Genomic DNA, 16,685 nt, shown 5'->3' on the forward strand with positions numbered 1-16,685 from the left:
CCATCTTGTTTTCTGGTTTTCTGGTGTGCGAATTTTTTTTTCCCCAGTTATGTGAAATCACGTGTTAACCATTTTTGGTAGATGCTATGCTACTGTGAAATTTAGATTTACTCCATCCTACTTATTCTTTAGAATTTTAGCCATCAGGAATGTATACAACCCCACTTAAGTATTTAGTGTGGGGGAGGAAGATCTTTGACCCACATGTGCTAGCAAGTGACAAATCAGAAACAACTGACTGCACCCTAGGGCAGTGGAAAACCAAGTTTAAGCCACCATTGATACAGGTAAGACACAGGAAGTGATGCAAAGAACTGCCTTTATATTTCTTAGTCACTTGCTGTGAGGAGGTCTTTGCCTTGGAACTTGATCATGAAGGAGCTTGGGCTTGAGATCTGACTGCTTCCCCTTGGTCTGCCACATGATGAATGAAAAGGCTGACTCTCTTTTCTTGGCTTTCTGGAGGCATCAGCCTCTGGAGAGATCCCTTATTTTGGAGGAGGTATCATGGCTGGAAGCCTTGTTCAATTTAATTCTCTGGGCTCCACCCCACCCTTGCTGGGGCCTCTGAATTCCTGCCTGGATCAGACCAGGCCAGGGCAGCTATCTCTCTCTTTTTCTCTTTCTCTCATTTCCCTCTATTGTAAATAAACTACCATAAATGCCATTATGACTTGAGTAATTCATTGGGATTTAGTAATTAAATCCCTGGTGACCAACTCAAAAAATATTCAGTCCAGCCATAAATTTTACCCCTAATACTACCTTACACCCAACCTTCCAATGCCCTATTGGTTAGATACAATTTGGATTCTTTAAAAACAGAGTTCCATGCATAACAAGAAACATATTGATTTTAACTAAATAAGTTGGGTTTGTTTTTTGGTTTGTTTTTTTTTTTAACCGTAGCCAACCTGGAATACTCCAAAGCATTGGAAAATTTCTCCACTGAAATTCATCCTGATATATTTCTACTCAATCTGGAATCCAGTCTAACCAGTGCCTGTCCAGCTAATAATATAGGCCCAATGACAGACCATATTTAAGGTGTCCTGTTAAATAGAGCTGCTTATCCTGAAAAACTTACACAGCAACTAATTTTTTGGCCATGGCATGCAGATAAAACACAAAAGGGTATAGTAACTTTAAATAAGCTTCTGATGAATTTAGCTTTAAGGGAATTCAAGAGAGAGAATATAGAGAACTTTAAAAAATCACCAAAAGAGCTTTCTTACCCACTGTAACAATTACATTTAGTTTGTGACTCAGTATGAGAATTAAAAAATAATATTATGGTCACTGATTATAAAATATTAGCCCCTTTGTTAAAATGACTGTTAGCAGTTTTTATTTATAACAAAGTAAAGATAGTGAAAGTGGGAGACACAGGAAGGAGACAAAGCCTGGTCTAGCCTACCAACCCTAAGTGCTGCTCTGATGAAGTCTGGCTCAACCCCGGGGGGCTTCCCCAAGTCCCAGTCTCCAAGTGGATTTCCTAGTAGTCCTCAGTCAGAAGTCCGGTGGTGTCTTCATCCAGAGCTCCACCAATGCAGAATAACTCCAAGGAAAATAATGTCTCATCAGCTCTACTCACTGACACAGAATCCAAGGGAAGAGTCTCTTCAAAGGAACCAGGCTCTCCAAAATCCAAGGAGGGAAAGAGCACAGACCATGTTGGTCTCTTCTTTTATACCCTTTTTTTTTCCATGTGATTTCCTGTCTCTCCCCCTCTTCACCAAAAAAAATTGCAGTCTTTCAATTTGCCTAGCACTGACAGGGGTGGGGGGTGGGGGGACAGTGCTTATGGTTTTTTGGGGATTGTGAACTAGTTAGTGACTTGTGAACTCTCTTACCTAATGGTTAGCTAGCTACTAAGTAGTGGTACTTTAAATCCTTGATTTGATTAACTAAAAATAGACAAAGGGAGAGTTAATTCTATCTTCATACCACACACAGGTCATCAATGCTAGGTTGTTTTTTTCAGTCTTCTCCTCTTGATCTGTACTCCAAATTTATCTACTTTCTAAACTAAATAATATAAAATATACAGCAACCTTCATGGTTTCCCCCAGTTTGGGTAACACAGGTTACTTTTAAGAAAAATCTATTCTTAACATTAATTTTGAAGTAGCACATGTTGAAGATATCTACATATGGAAGGCATGGACAATTTCGTTTCTGAACTACCTATATTAAAGTACCTGTCATGGTCAAAATCACCAAACTCCCTGATTTCTGGTTTTTCTGTTTGGGCACAATCCGGTTACAATACTTTCAAGAGTCATTAAACTTCTTAATTTCATATAATCAGTCATTTACAGCCTAGTATAGTAGCAGCACCCCCACCAAAACTAAAAGCCAAGAAAGAACTTGCTCCAAGTTAGGCCTCTGCTCCTCAAATTATACTTCATCTACTCCATAGCCACACCAATTCAAATAAAAAAACAACACACATTTAGGGATAGCTACATAGAACAGTGGATAGAGTACCAAGTCTGGAGTTAGGAGGACCTAGGTTCAAATTTTACTTCAGATATAATTCCTAGCTGTGAGAGGCAAGTCATTTAACCCTGATTGCCTGGGTCTTGCTGCTCTTTTGTCTTAGAATTGATACTAAGGCTGAAAGTAAGAGAGTTTTAAAAAAATTTATTAAGTATCAAATCATGTACAAAAAAATACAGTTTCAAATGATGTGCCAAACTCTGTGCTAAGTTCTGGGGATACAAAAGAAAAAAATAAAGCAGAAACTCCTTTAAATAGTGCGTGTTTGGAGGAAGAGGGGTAAACATATATATAAACAAGTAAATATATATACAAAGTAATTTGGGGAATTTGGGGTAGGGAGTTGTGAGATAGCCAAATGGAAGAAAATAGTATGGTCTAGCTACCCTTACTAACTACTCTAGCAATAGGAAAAGCAAAGAAAAAACTACAGTTGAGTTATTTCTCCAGCTAAAATCACAAATTTGATCTAAAGTTAAGTGACAGGGCAGCTAAGTGGCTCAGTGAATAGAAAGCCAGGCCTAGAGATGGGAGGTCATGGGTTCAAATGTGACCTCTGACACTTCCTGTGTGACCCTTATTGCCTACTTAATTTATACTTAATTCCAACTGCCTAGCCTTTACTGCTCTTCTACCTTAAAAATATTTAGTACCAATTCTGTGACAGAAGGTAAAGGTTTTTTAAAAATAGAGGCAGTGACAAAAGCAGGAACTATGGAACAAGGGCGGGCTAGAATCAGAGATTCACTTCCCAATGGCCAAGTCCTAGAGCAAGACCAGCAGCAAAAGGATGACCAAAACCAATCTTAGACCAAGAAGATGCCCTAAGGAATATAATCTCATCAAGAATCATAGAGGAAGTCTTACTTGGGAGTGATTTTCATTATGTTTGGATTATCTTAGAAGTGGGGGGGGGGGTAGTAAAGGATTCACTGAGAATAAAAGGAAAGAGGAGCAAGACTATCTCATATAATTAGGGAGTAGATGTAGAACTCTATAATAATGAGGAAGTGGTAAGAGCTGGTATCACTTGAACTTTACTTTGAACTGATAACAAAGCAAAAGAAAGCAGAACCAGGAGAATAATCTATACTATAAAATCAATGTCATAAAAATTAACAATTTTGAAAGACTTAAAGAATTCTTATCAACCATGATTCCAAAGGACTGATGATTTAGACAGCCAACCTCTTGGCAGAGAAGTAAATGGACTTGATATACAAATTGAGACATGAAGTTTTGGTGCTAGTCAATATAAAATGCAGAGAGGGACAGGCAATTGAAGAATCTGAACTCCATCCTAATACAATTTAAAGATTCTAAGAGGCTGATGTGAAAAAGTTAAGTATTCTAGGTATAAAAAACAGCCTATGCTTTAAAGGCACAGAGGCAGTAAATGGACTGTCACATTTAGAGAACACCAAGTAAGAAAATCTGAGACATAAGAGTACATGAGGAGGAGTCATGTTATATCTGTTTGGAAAGAGAGTTTGAAGCCACTGTGAATGGCTTTACACTGATGTTTCTTGAACAAGGGAATTATGGGAATTATTTACCTGTGTAAAAAAAAAAAAGATGGAGGGTATCATCCATTCCAGTCTTTCAATTCAAAATCACAAAATCTGAAAAAATAGTTATTTGGTTTGATACGGTATTTAAGTGTGTAATCCCAACACACTTCCCCATATACTCCCTTAACAAATCTCTTTAAAAGTTCCCAAATTACCCTAACACAGAAGCCCCCAAAGTGAAAATCAACAAAACAGAATCAAAAAGAAAGCCTATGACCAGAAAACAAATGAAGGTACCTACCCCACTTTTTTGAGCTATATAATCTCATCACAATTGTAAGGCAGAAGAATAGCATTCAAAATCTGAGGGAAAAGGAAATGAAGACATTCCCTTAGCTGAGGGTAGTGGGTCAGAAATCAATGGCTCTGCCATTAAGTCAAAACACAATACCTAAAGTTGAGGAGGAGGAAGAACAATTTCTTTCTACCTGTATTCCATTATCTAGTAGACTCCAGGCAGTAAGAAAGAATGCCTTACTGGGTTTTGATGAGCTGAAGGGGAGGATGGGTCTTCAGATTCCTTACATTGCATGTATTCCAGTGGGAAACATAGGCTCTCATTTAGTTGTCCCTTGCTTTTTCCATGTGAGTAATCCAATGTTTCTTTCAATTATATTTCTGTTTAATGGCATTCTTCACACCCTTTTCCCTGCATAAATTCTCATTTGTAATACCTTTCAGCCTGCTCATCATTACTTGTACCACTTCCGCATTACCTTTTGAGTAATTCTTACCTACAAGTCTTCAGAAACTGTAGTATTCCATCAATCACAAAAATCACTGGAAGAATACTGGTGTAAAAACAGCTGGATCTTTGTCTGAGGTGGGAAATGTCTGGGTTTTTTTTAAGAACTCTGTACAACTTCTCAAAAGTAATCCAGCCATCTAGACTCCCTATTTGACTCTGGGTTATGTTTGTTGTCTGTTTACAAGTCTGTCCCACATAAATATGATGGATAAATTCTATATATATTATCCAACTGTATACCAGAGTTTTAACAACAGGCATTCTTCTTCCTCTTTAAGTTTAGTTGTATGAATAGTAAACCTAACTTTAACAGAGCCTCTTCACACTGAAAGATCACTCTGTCCCTAGACCCCTCATGCCATTAGTGAATTGAACCTACAACTCCTTTTTCTTAGAGTTCCTGGGAACTCTGGTTATCTCATCCCAGAAACTCCATATAAAGGAAAGTTCACATGCTGGCCTTGTCTTCTTTTTTTACCAGACTCTCATGACTCTTGGGACTTTCTACACCAGCAATGCCAAATGCAAACAGAAATGTAACAACTAAAACACACACAGATAAGGATCAATGCAAACTGCATGTCGACTTAGTTTTAAAATGCAATAATATCTGTGTTGTATTTTGTGTATTTATTTATTTTGTTAAATATTTGCCAATTAGGGAGTACTGTAGAATGCAGGAGATCTGTGTGATACTCCTACTCTATACCATGGAAGGTCATCTAATCCTTGCTGGGAGCCATCAGACCATGACACCTTGACAGAATCACTCCTGGTAGCTGGGGAGACCACAGAGTGGTCCTTGGCGAGATGTGATTGCCCAACCAATCCCCCTTTACATGACCTCTTTCAGCAATGCCCCTTACCTATGAATTGGCATGATTATTATTCCCCCTAGTCTCAAAAGAAATAATGCAAGAGCAAAACACCTGTACCCTAATTCCCCAAAACATCACCAAAAGATCAGACCCTTAAACCCAATCCCAAAAAGACTATCATGGGTTAACTTTTACTTAAATACATAATTCCCAGCAAAACCACAGCTATGGGCCAAGCCCAAAAACTTCCCCACTCATAGAAACCTATTCTCATGAAGCCAGCACATAAATCAATCATAGAGGCCCAAGCGATAAGTACATAAAGCTTCAGTATGCCTTAGTGACTCAATTACACAAATCAGTAACTCAGGAACTCCCTAGTAAAGAACCCTGAGAAATGACCAGTCTAAATTTGAATTGTGTTCCCAGACCCCTCAGCCTCAATGATATGATTGTTGAATTGTCTTTTAAGAACTTCTGATTAATTATTCCATTTTATTAAAAGCAATAAGTAATTTTCCTTGATTGTTTGTAAGCTCAAAACTTCTCTAAGCCACCTGTGATGAAATCATTTATCTTGTGTGCAACCTTTATTCTGTCTTTAATCACAATACAAAAATATAGAATGTTAATCAAGTGATATGTTAAAAGTTAATGTATCACTTTTCCAATTATCTCTCTTTGATTTTGTATACCTGCATGCCAAGAAAATGGGTATAAAAATAAAGACCAGACATCTGGATGGCGGAGCAGCTGTTAGATGCAAAGCAATCCCATGACTGTTATGATTAAGCTGTCTTCCATTTGTTATTTCTGTCGCCACTAGTCAGGAAACTCTGGAGTCGTGGGCAAGGGTGGACTTTGCCCATGGCAAATCCTGTAAGGTCATTCTGTTTTTGCAGCCTCATTACTCTGGAAGTACTCTCTGACCCTTTCTGGGATTGCTCAGTTCCTCTCAGAATTCCATTTTAAGAAGATGCCCACCAATACTGTAATTTTTTTTATGACTTCACATATATAACTGATATCATTTGCTTGCCTTCTCAAGGACAGGCAAGAATGAAGTAGAGAATTTGGAACTTGAACTTTTTTTTAATGAATGTCCAAAAAATTTTTACATTATTGGGTAATTACATAATTTATGTTAACAAAACAAAAAATATGTTTAAAAAATAAAAAACAACATGCCCAAGTCAACTCATCTTCATTATTCTCCAGACTCTATTCCTAACTCTCCTAACTTTCTCCACTATGCTGCCATTTGAATATTTTCCCCCTTTCAGTCTTTTTAATGTATTTGTTGTCTTTTTCCACTAGAAATTATGTTCCTTGAGTGCAGGGGGCTGTTGTTCTGCTTGTATTTATATTCCCAACACTTAGCAGAATGCCTAGGACACGACTAAGGATTTATTAAATACTTGTTGACTTGGATATTATAAAGAAAGCTCTGCAAAATTCCAGGGGCTGACATAAGCAGCACAATATCATCCAAAAACAGAAACAACTGGAGTCCTTCCCCAAAACAAAATTCCTGTCAATGTGGAATCTTTACTACACTTCTTCCAGGACAGTGTCTTAATACCTTTGGTAAACATGTGCATGTTTGCTTTAATGCCTCTTCATATACTGATAATCAGAAAGAATCAAACAAATAAACTAGATTATTCTATCTTTCAAAGTACTTTATACAATTTTTACAATTTGGCATTTTGTAGGAATTTCTCTAAAAGTCGGTACATTGTTTTATCCCATTTATTTCAAATAAGGTATCTGTAAAGCAATTAGCAAAGTACCTGTCACAGAGCAAAATAAATGTTTATTCCATTATTCCTATGGAATCATATTATTAATATTATAATGATATTCATATTATATAAAAATTTTAAATGTTTTCATTTTCTGTCAACATTATCAAAAAGAATTCATCAACAAATCAGAAAACAATTTTATCCCCCATAAAGCAATAATTTTAGTTAGTAATATGCAATTTACTCCTGATCTACAAAAGAAATGTATAATCTGCCAACACATTCCTGGGCATCCTTAATAAAATGGCAATAATTCCAAATTTCTTTGTGAATATATGAGAAATTAGGTTTAATGCAAAAAACTCATCAATTCAAAATTTCTCTAAGTATCATAGTAATATTTCATAACTAAAAGCACACTATGGAAAAAAATGGCAATTAAGTTGTACTCACTTCTTAGATTTCCTAGAATTAGGCCTGTCCAATACGTAGTTTCAGCCTTTCTCCCAAAAAAATTTATTGACAAATAACTATATGAAAAAATAATTCTAAACACTCAAGTCCAAGAAAATAGCCATTAATATATATTTTAACCTTAATGGGAAATAGATACTATTTCAAGTAAGAAAAACTGGATCTAAATCTGAGTCACTAAATGAGTCACTTCCTCTTTTTAGGTCTCAATTTTCTCATCTGTAATATGATGGAGCTAGACAAGTTCCCTTCTACTTTACACTTAAGAGTCCATGAAAATTCAAAGATGTAAAATCAAAGGACAATTTTCTTCCTACCTAAAGAACTCTGTGGTTATCTCAAACATCTATTTTTTTTTACAAGAGTTCATCTATCTGTTGAGAAATTCTAATATAAAAGTGAGATAATTTGGATAAAATATTAGTTGAAAAAGGCCTCATATACCTGAACAAGAACATCTCAGAAAAAAAGAATGAAATGGTTTTTCTGTGCACTTTTTCAAATGTCAGTGTTCAACAATACTTTTTGCAATTACACTTCATATGGAAGTACTCTTTTTAAAAACTTCTCTAAATATTACAAAGAGAAAAAAATTAACATTCATCATCATCAACACTGTTTAATGAATAAAGAGCCAGGCTGTCATACAGGAAGTTAGGAAATACTGAGTTTAAGTCCTGCCTCTGACACATACTAATTGTGTGATCCTGGGAAAGTGATTTAACTTCTTATATCAGGCAAACTCTAAAACTAACTTATAGAAGAGCTGTTGATCAGCACTGGAAGAGGGAAAGAGGGAGGAAGGGTGGAAGGAAGGAATAAATAAAGCATTGCTAGCAAACTAATGAAATAAATGAAATTAATGATAAATGATCTATTCTAACAGCTAAAGTGATCTTATATAGACAGAAATAAAAACTATTTTTTGAGGCTTTGGGTACTGTAGCAATCCTGGATAATCCCTCTTCCAAAAAATTTAACATCTATGACACAGCTCTCTCATTATGATCCCGACTTTCTGACTCTTCTTTCTTAGTCTCTTTTGCTGGATCATCATCTATTTCCTGCATCCAAAATTCTGTCTAAACTCTTGTTTCTATATCAGTCTTACATATTATGCAAACTACTGTCCAAGACCCAAATCCTGCCATCACTGTTTTTTGTAAGGCAGGGGACCTAAAAACGGTTTTTAATTTTTAAAATACTACTACATTGTATTTATAGTAAATTGTATTTGAATAAAACTATATAATTTTGGACCATACAAAAACAGGCAACCATCGGAATATGAACCCATAGTTTGCCCTCCCCTGTTCTATATACTCTCTTGGAAGTCTCATCAACACTTATGTATTAAGTTACTATCTCTACACATATGACTTCCAAATTTAACCAGTCAAATCTTATTCTTTCTACTAAACTCCATGATCACATCACTAAAGGCCCACTAGATATGGATGTCCCATCAGTATCAAATTTTTAAGTGTCCTAAATAGAACTTACTAAGGCACCACTTACACTTTAATTACATAGCTTTGAAAATACTCATTCTCTACTCTTCCCTTTGTCTAACTGACATCATCAATCAATTGCCAAGTCTTATCTATATATGCTCTCTCAAATCAGATCCTTTCTCAAATTGATATGGCCACCTATTTCCAAGTCATTACATCTTGTCTGTCTACTGAAATAGCCTTCTCCTAAATATATTCTAAATATAAATATATTCTAATATCTTCCCTCTCCAATTCATCTTCCACACAACTCCTTAAGTAATCTTTCCTAAAGCAGAGGTTATACAATGCCACTCCCCTTGTCAAAAATCTTCAGTGGTACCTCTAGAATAAAATATGAACTTAGCCTGGAATTTAAAGTACTCCAGAGGGGGCAACTGGGTGGCTCAGTGGATTGAGAGCCTAAAGGCAGGAGGTCCTAAGTTCAAATATGGCCTCAGACACTTCCTAGCTGTGTGACCCTGGGCAAGTCACTTGACCCCCATTGCCTAGTCCTTACTGCTCTTCTGCCTTGGAACCAATACAGAGCATAGATTCCTATTTTTGTATTATCAGAGCCTAGCATATCACCTTGTACATATTTCTTCATCCATGATTTTGTGATCTCAACAATCTCCCTCTACTGATACAAAATACAACCTATCAACTTTGTTGCCTTACTACTTTTATCTATATTTGAAGGGAACTAACTGCCTCAATAATATCTTGTCATCTAATTCAGTATTTTCATGGAATCAATGGCACTAAGTAAAATATACCTGATATCTTTTGAAATCAGTTAGTTTATACTTTAGTAGTATTAAACTCTAGCAAAATCATATTACCAATTAGACTCTCTTTACCAGTCAATTATGATTAAAGAGTTGGTTCTAAAGACTGCTAACTACCAGTAGTCCCTGAAAAAAAGCACAAGTAAATTGGGTATAGCTTGAAGCCATTACTACTACAGCCCTAACTCTGCACTGCTGATCTCCATACCTTATTAACAGAAATAATGGTGAGACTGGAGGGTAACTGTAGCAGTGGTGACTCCCAACCATGCTCTCTTAACATCTATCCATTTGGAAGAATACATGATTGCTTCTCTCCCAATTTACAAACTGTAAGAATATGAGACCTGTTACCACACAAAAAAAATCTCCATAGATGGCATTACATCTGATTTTCCATGTGGCTTTCAAAATAAAACTCTTTCATAGTCTGTTTTGCATTGTTCCAAGAATCCCTCCTCCCTTGGGAACCCTTCCTAAATTGAGCTGTTCTTCTACCTGAACTTGGAATTTAGAGATGTAATTAAGAGGGAAGAAAAAGCACTGAATTTTTAAGTGTGGATTTGTGTTCAAGTCCCTGATATGCTATTTGACAAGGTGTGTTATCTTGACTAAGTCACTTTCCTAAACTTCTGGTATCATCTATAAACATAGAGGGTTTTAGCAAATTGGCAAAGGAGATAAAATACAAATGCAGACAATGTTGGACTGGGCTGCTGGAAGACAGGTACAATGTTGATAAAACTGTAATTCAATCTAACTGTACTAAAAGACAATTTGGAAATATGAAATAAGTAACTATATTCATACATACCCTTTGCCTCACAGATCTCCCTGTTCAACCTATGCCTCAAAAAAATCAGACAGAAAAAAAGAACATATCTAACAAAATATTCATAGTAACATTTTTTTGTGGTAGCAAAAAGTTGGAAACAAAGTTGATACCCAATCACCTGTGAAATGGCTAAACAAATTATGGAACACAAATATAATGAAATATTACTGCACCAGTAAAAAATATATATGAGGAATTCAGAGAAATATAAACTCTCTTCAACTCTTGATTTGAACCCTATATGCATTTCCAAGTTAAAAAAAAAAAGGAATACCATATGTTTCGTTCTGTACCAAGTCCATAGGCTATGTGGGAATGTAAGTCTTTTGTTACTGTGGCTAGTTATTGAATTGTTAAGAATTCCTAAGTCTTTCAAAGCTAATTATCTTTACAATATCATTATTGTAAAAATTGTTCTTGTTCTGATCATTTCATTTGGCATCATTTATAAAGCTCTTTCCCAATAATTGTTTTTTCTGAACCATTCCTTTTCTCTCTTCATAAAGCACAATAGTATTCCATCATATTCATAAACCATGAATTTGTACAGTCACTCCCCAATTGATGGGCATCTCTGGCTTCCAATTCTTTGCAACCACAAAAAGAGTTGCCATATTTTTGTACATAAGGGTCCTTTTCCTTTTATCTTTTTGGTGTATAGAAGACCTAATAGTAGTATTTCTGGGTCAACAGGTATGTTCAATTTATTAGTTATTTGGTTATAGTATCAAATTGCTTTCCAGAATGGTTAGACCAGTTCACACCTCCACCAACAGTTCATTATAAAAGTGCCCATTTTCCCACAACCCTTCCCACATGTCATTTTCTATTTTTGAAAAGCTAGGCAATCATGTGTGAGATGGTACCTCAGAGTCAGTCAATCTGGTGTGAGATACTACCTCATAGTTGTTTTAATCTGCATTTCTCTCATAATTAATGACTATGGGTATTTTTTCACATAGCTATTGATAGCTTAGTTTTTTCCTCTGAACACTGCCTATTCATATCCTTTGGTCATTTATTAATTGGAAAAGTGACATAAATTTAACCCAAGTCCATATATAGACACAGATATATTAAATAAGTCCTATAATTCTATTAATGCAACCTAAGACTTCATTGACTTTTTTGGCAGCTGCATCACACTGGTGACTCACAATGGGCTTTAAGGTCAACTAAAATCCCTTTCTTTCATAGTAACTGAGGTCAAACCCAGTTTCCTCGAAAGATGTTCAAGTTTCATCTTACATAATTTTGAAATTTGATTATCTAATGTACTATCAAATCTCACTTTACATATTTTCATCCAAGTCAGTGATTAAAATGTATAACAGCAAAAATGATGAATAAAACCCTAAAGAACATTTCTAAAAACCACTCTGGTTTGAAATATTAATTAATATCTTTAGATAAAGTTGTTCAACTACAAACTATACTACCAGCAGCAAGACATAGTGAATAGAGGAACTAGATTTTGACAGACGTGGGTTCAAGTGCCACCTCAGGAACTAGCTATGTCATCCTGGGCAAGGTGACTTAACCACTGTGTCTCAGTTTCTTCATCTGTAAAAAGAGAGAAACTTGCATTCAGTACCCTCTAAGGTGGTCCCTTTCAGCTCTCTAATCTATGATTCTAATGTATAATTCAATAAATTTTCACTATCTTGCATGCATAAAAGATGTCTAATAGTCGGTTTAAATCATGATACAATATATATAGTTTTCATTAATACCAGTTTGGTAACTTTATAAAAAAATAGGTGTAAAAAATGTTGTTTTACAGGATTTGTTTATAATGAATTCATCACTTCTTAGTGATCTCTTTCTTTTTCTAAGTGCTCACAAGATAACAGCTTAATAAACCATTCTAAAATTTTTTCAGGGAACAAAATCAAACATATTGGGCAGTAGCTTCTTTTTTTCTTTTAAAAACCCTTACCATGTCTTGAAATCTATATTAAGTATTAGTTCCACGGCAGAAAAGAAATAAGGGCTAGGCAAATGGGTTAAGTGACTCAACCAGGGTCACACAGGTAGGAAATGTCAGAGGCCACATTTGTCTCCAAGCCTGGCTCTCTATCCAGTGAGCCACCTAGCTGCCAATGGGCTAGTTTTCATACTTCCTGTTTGAAAATCATTATACCAGGATCTCTTCCATTTTCTAGCATTTCTCTCATTTAATATTCTATGATGGACCTTAACTTATCTAAAAGATGACAATGCCCAATCATTAAATCATAAAAGTAAAAGTATGCTATAGAAGCCAAGAGATTAGAGATATAAAAAACCACACTAATCATTGCTGGGGGTTTGGCTCAAAATACTCATTAATAATTCTAACCTCTCTGGTTTTCAGCTAACTTACCTATAAAATTCAGAAGATAGAGGAAAAAAAATGACCATTACAAACCTTTTCAGTTTTAAAATTCTAAGATTCTTCCAAATATTGTTCATTTGCTCTATCATAAAACCATCCTTCAGAGTTTTAACAAAATATGTACACAAGTTAGACCTCAACTATGGCATAAAGAAAACTAAAGTAAATGGACATTGAGCTCAAAGAATGGGGACTGTGTATATAGTTTTCTTTGTACATCTCCAAGCAAACATAACCTTTCTGATGATAATGAAGGAAACAAACTAATATTGGAGGTATAAGTAAGCATTTTAAAAATAATTTACATTGGTAAATTTCATAATCCCTTCACATTTTTAATTCTTTATGTTGTACTATAGCAAGCTAAATTTAGATAATTTGGTAAAAGTTCATAATTTCTTTTGGGTCCAGACATGCATTTCACTGCTGTGGGGAACTCCTAAGAGGCAAATTCCTTCCATAGAGGCAGATTAGCAACTACCATATAATTTTAATTTTAGAGTTTATTTGGGCCCTGGGAACTAAGAGTCCTGACCAGGTAGGTTGAAACTAAAATCTTCCCAAGACTAACCCTTGATCTGCTGTCTCAAGATATATCTTTGTAAATTTTCTCGGTCTAAAGATGTTCACTTAACTTGCCTGTTTTTAAATTTTTCTTTCATTAATTCAACAGTTAAAGCTGTAAATTGCATCATCACTCTTATCACAACAATCACTCTGTCATTTATTAAGCATCTACTATATTCAAGATCAAAGCTCGAACCAATGAAAAATTCTTGAATTAACTTACAAAAATTGCAAAAAAAAAAATCAATCAGCAAAACATTCACTGATCAAATACCGTGCTTTAACATGCACTATGCAAACTCTTATCCCATTAAGAAGCCTATCAAAGTTTAGTTCCAGTAAAGTTATCTATTTCCCAAATAAATAACAGAAATGTCCAAGTCTTTATTTGGTGATTGAAAATCTTAAAGTAAATACGTATTTTTTTTTCATTTTTTAATCATTTAAAACCTAATTCCAATTTACAGGGTTCCCAACCTCCAAAGAATAAAACTATCCAATAATGTCGACATTTTTTAGACGCCGGCAATACTACTTTCAAAGCAAGTGCTGACCTTAAAAACAAAAACACCTTTCCCCAGACTACTAAGAGATAGCTAATGCCACTATCAACAGCAATTTTCAAAAATCCAAATCTCCACAATAAGGGACTGGAGGATGGGGGGAGAGGGGAGTTGGAAAAAGGGGACGAAGCGTATTTTTCTAGGAATTCTCAAAATTAGGGGGAGGGGAAAATTGGGAGGGAGGCTAGCTATTCAATACTTTTGTTATTATTTCAAAGAAAACTTTCGAATCAGAGCCTGCCAACTCTGGGGCGCAAAAAGGAGTTGAACAGAGAGGGTCTGAGCTCTTCCTGCAACTTCTGCCATTTGTTTGAAGCAAGAAGCGGGGATGGGGGGGAGGGGGGGGAGCTTTCTCTAGTTTGACTAGGAACATAAAAACAATTCATATACAAGTCATCCCCCAAAAATGCTGGAGTGGGAAAGAGGACGCAGGGATAGACGAAAAGGTAGCCGTGGATCGAACAATACTCTAAGGCGAGAAGGTGGGTGGAGAGCAAGGAGAGTGGGAGGAGGAAGAACTGAGAGAAGAGAAAATTGCAGGCCTGCAGCAGCTACCAAGGCCTCCGAACAACTGAGACAAAAGTAGGGCCAACACCGAGGCCGAGTATCTGGCGGAGGGGCCTTGGCGGTAGCGACCCGTCCACTGCGGTATCATTCCGCACCCTTCCTTCCTCCCTCCCTCCCTCCCTCCATCGCAGTCAGGAGCGACGACGGCGGCGGCGGCGGCGGCGGCGGCGGCAGGAGCAGCTAGCGAAGCGGTCGCCACGGAGGCAGCTGCCGCCTCCCTCGCACAATGGAGACGAGTTCGGCTGCGGCCACCACCGCACTTCAGTGCTGGCCCCGTCCACATCCGGGGACTATATGCGCGGCGGAAAAGCACGTTTCTCCTGCAGTCCCCAGCCCCACGGAGCCCCTTGGCCAGGCCAGACCTCTTTCAGGGTCGCCGAGGGATTTATTGGGCTCCTCCCCGGCCACCTTACCGGTCTCGCCGCTCGTTTTGGTCTCCTTCGGTTTCGGAGGACGGCCCCGCGGCATAGTTCCCCGGCGGTGGTTTGATGGGGTAGGGCGGCTTAGGTGCAGCTAGAAAGGGGGCCGGACCAACCCCTTCACACAGTGTGTATACACACACACATACACACACACACACACATACACACACATACAGACATACGGGAGAGAAGGAGGTGGGGGCGCGCACGCGCGGGGAACACGCCGCGTGAACGCGGCGCGCGCCGACGGGATGGAGCGAGCGGGAGGGGGCGGGGGCAGGGGCGGGGAAGAAGCTGCGGACGTTAGTAGTCGCGGCCTCTCGGGATTGCCCCCTCCCCTCCGCTCAGACTTATCATCCGGGTATTCTGAAATGCTCCCGAAGCTAGATAGAGGCTTCGGGCGCAGAACCAGGCGGCAGGGGCAATGTTGACTTCTGCGACTTTCTAACCCAACAACCTGCCCCCATGGCATTGGGAGTACTGAAAGCCGATTTGCTTTGGGGAGAGGGACTGGCAAGCAGGGGCGACCGACATTTTGCGTGCCTGCCCCGAAAGGCTTGTTGACTTTGGTGGAGAAAAGTAGGGGAAGACTTAACAGTTGATCCCTTGTCAAAATTGCAGCCCTCCTGAGCGCCATTGATGGATTTGTGGACGAAAAGTAAACCCCCCTGGAGCTCAGCCAGGCCATTCATTCTTTCCCACGCTACGCTTAGAATTAACAGGAGATACCAAATCCTGTTTTCCATATGTTTGCTTAAGACATGTTTGCCTGTATAGGGATATAATTATTCTTACAACCCGTGAAATGGGCTAAAATTAATTCTCTCAATTACAAAATGGCTGGGATTTTTAATGTCACAGTTTTTGCATCTTCTTATTCATCTTTGCATTCAAGGCCCCCTGTAATCTGATACCACCCCAACCATCCACTTCTCCAATTGCATACATGAAAGACTACTCCCTGCACCTGGATTTTCAGCTTTTTCCCATTAGTGTGCTTTTTAAAAATTATTTTGATGCCTTCACTTCTCCCTTTTTTCCTGCTTGTCTACTTATTAATTCTAGTACCTTCCCTCTGCTATTCTCAATTTATAACTTGTTTGCATATAATTATTTGCTTGCTGCTTCCCCTATTTGATAGTGAGCTCCTGGAAGGTAGGAACTCTCTTGCCTTTCTTTGTATCCCAGATGCTTAGCTCAGCGTAGTGC

General features: G+C 37.5%; 1 protein-coding gene across 8 annotated transcripts in view; it reads right to left on the reverse strand.

The window, feature by feature from the left end:
* ZNF236 (zinc finger protein 236) overlaps positions 1 to 15,705 on the reverse strand; it is a 240,519-nt gene extending 224,814 nt beyond the window's left edge. For 7 of the 8 annotated variants that reach the window (XM_007487804.3, XM_056823559.1, XM_007487802.3 and 4 more), the window contains exon 1: positions 15,468 to 15,704. Coding sequence is in view for 7 of the 8 variants with exons in the window: in XM_056823559.1 (XP_056679537.1) it covers positions 15,468 to 15,522 (55 nt within the window). In the remaining variant the exon portion in view is untranslated. Of the gene's footprint in view, positions 1 to 15,467 lie in introns of all 8 variants that reach the window. The other variant, XM_007487805.3, reaches the window with a different exon arrangement.
* Positions 15,706 to 16,685: the final 980 nt, after the last annotated feature.

The sequence above is a fragment of the Monodelphis domestica genome, chromosome 3 (assembly GCF_027887165.1).
Source record: "Monodelphis domestica isolate mMonDom1 chromosome 3, mMonDom1.pri, whole genome shotgun sequence".
Classification (NCBI taxonomy): Eukaryota; Metazoa; Chordata; class Mammalia; order Didelphimorphia; family Didelphidae; genus Monodelphis; species Monodelphis domestica.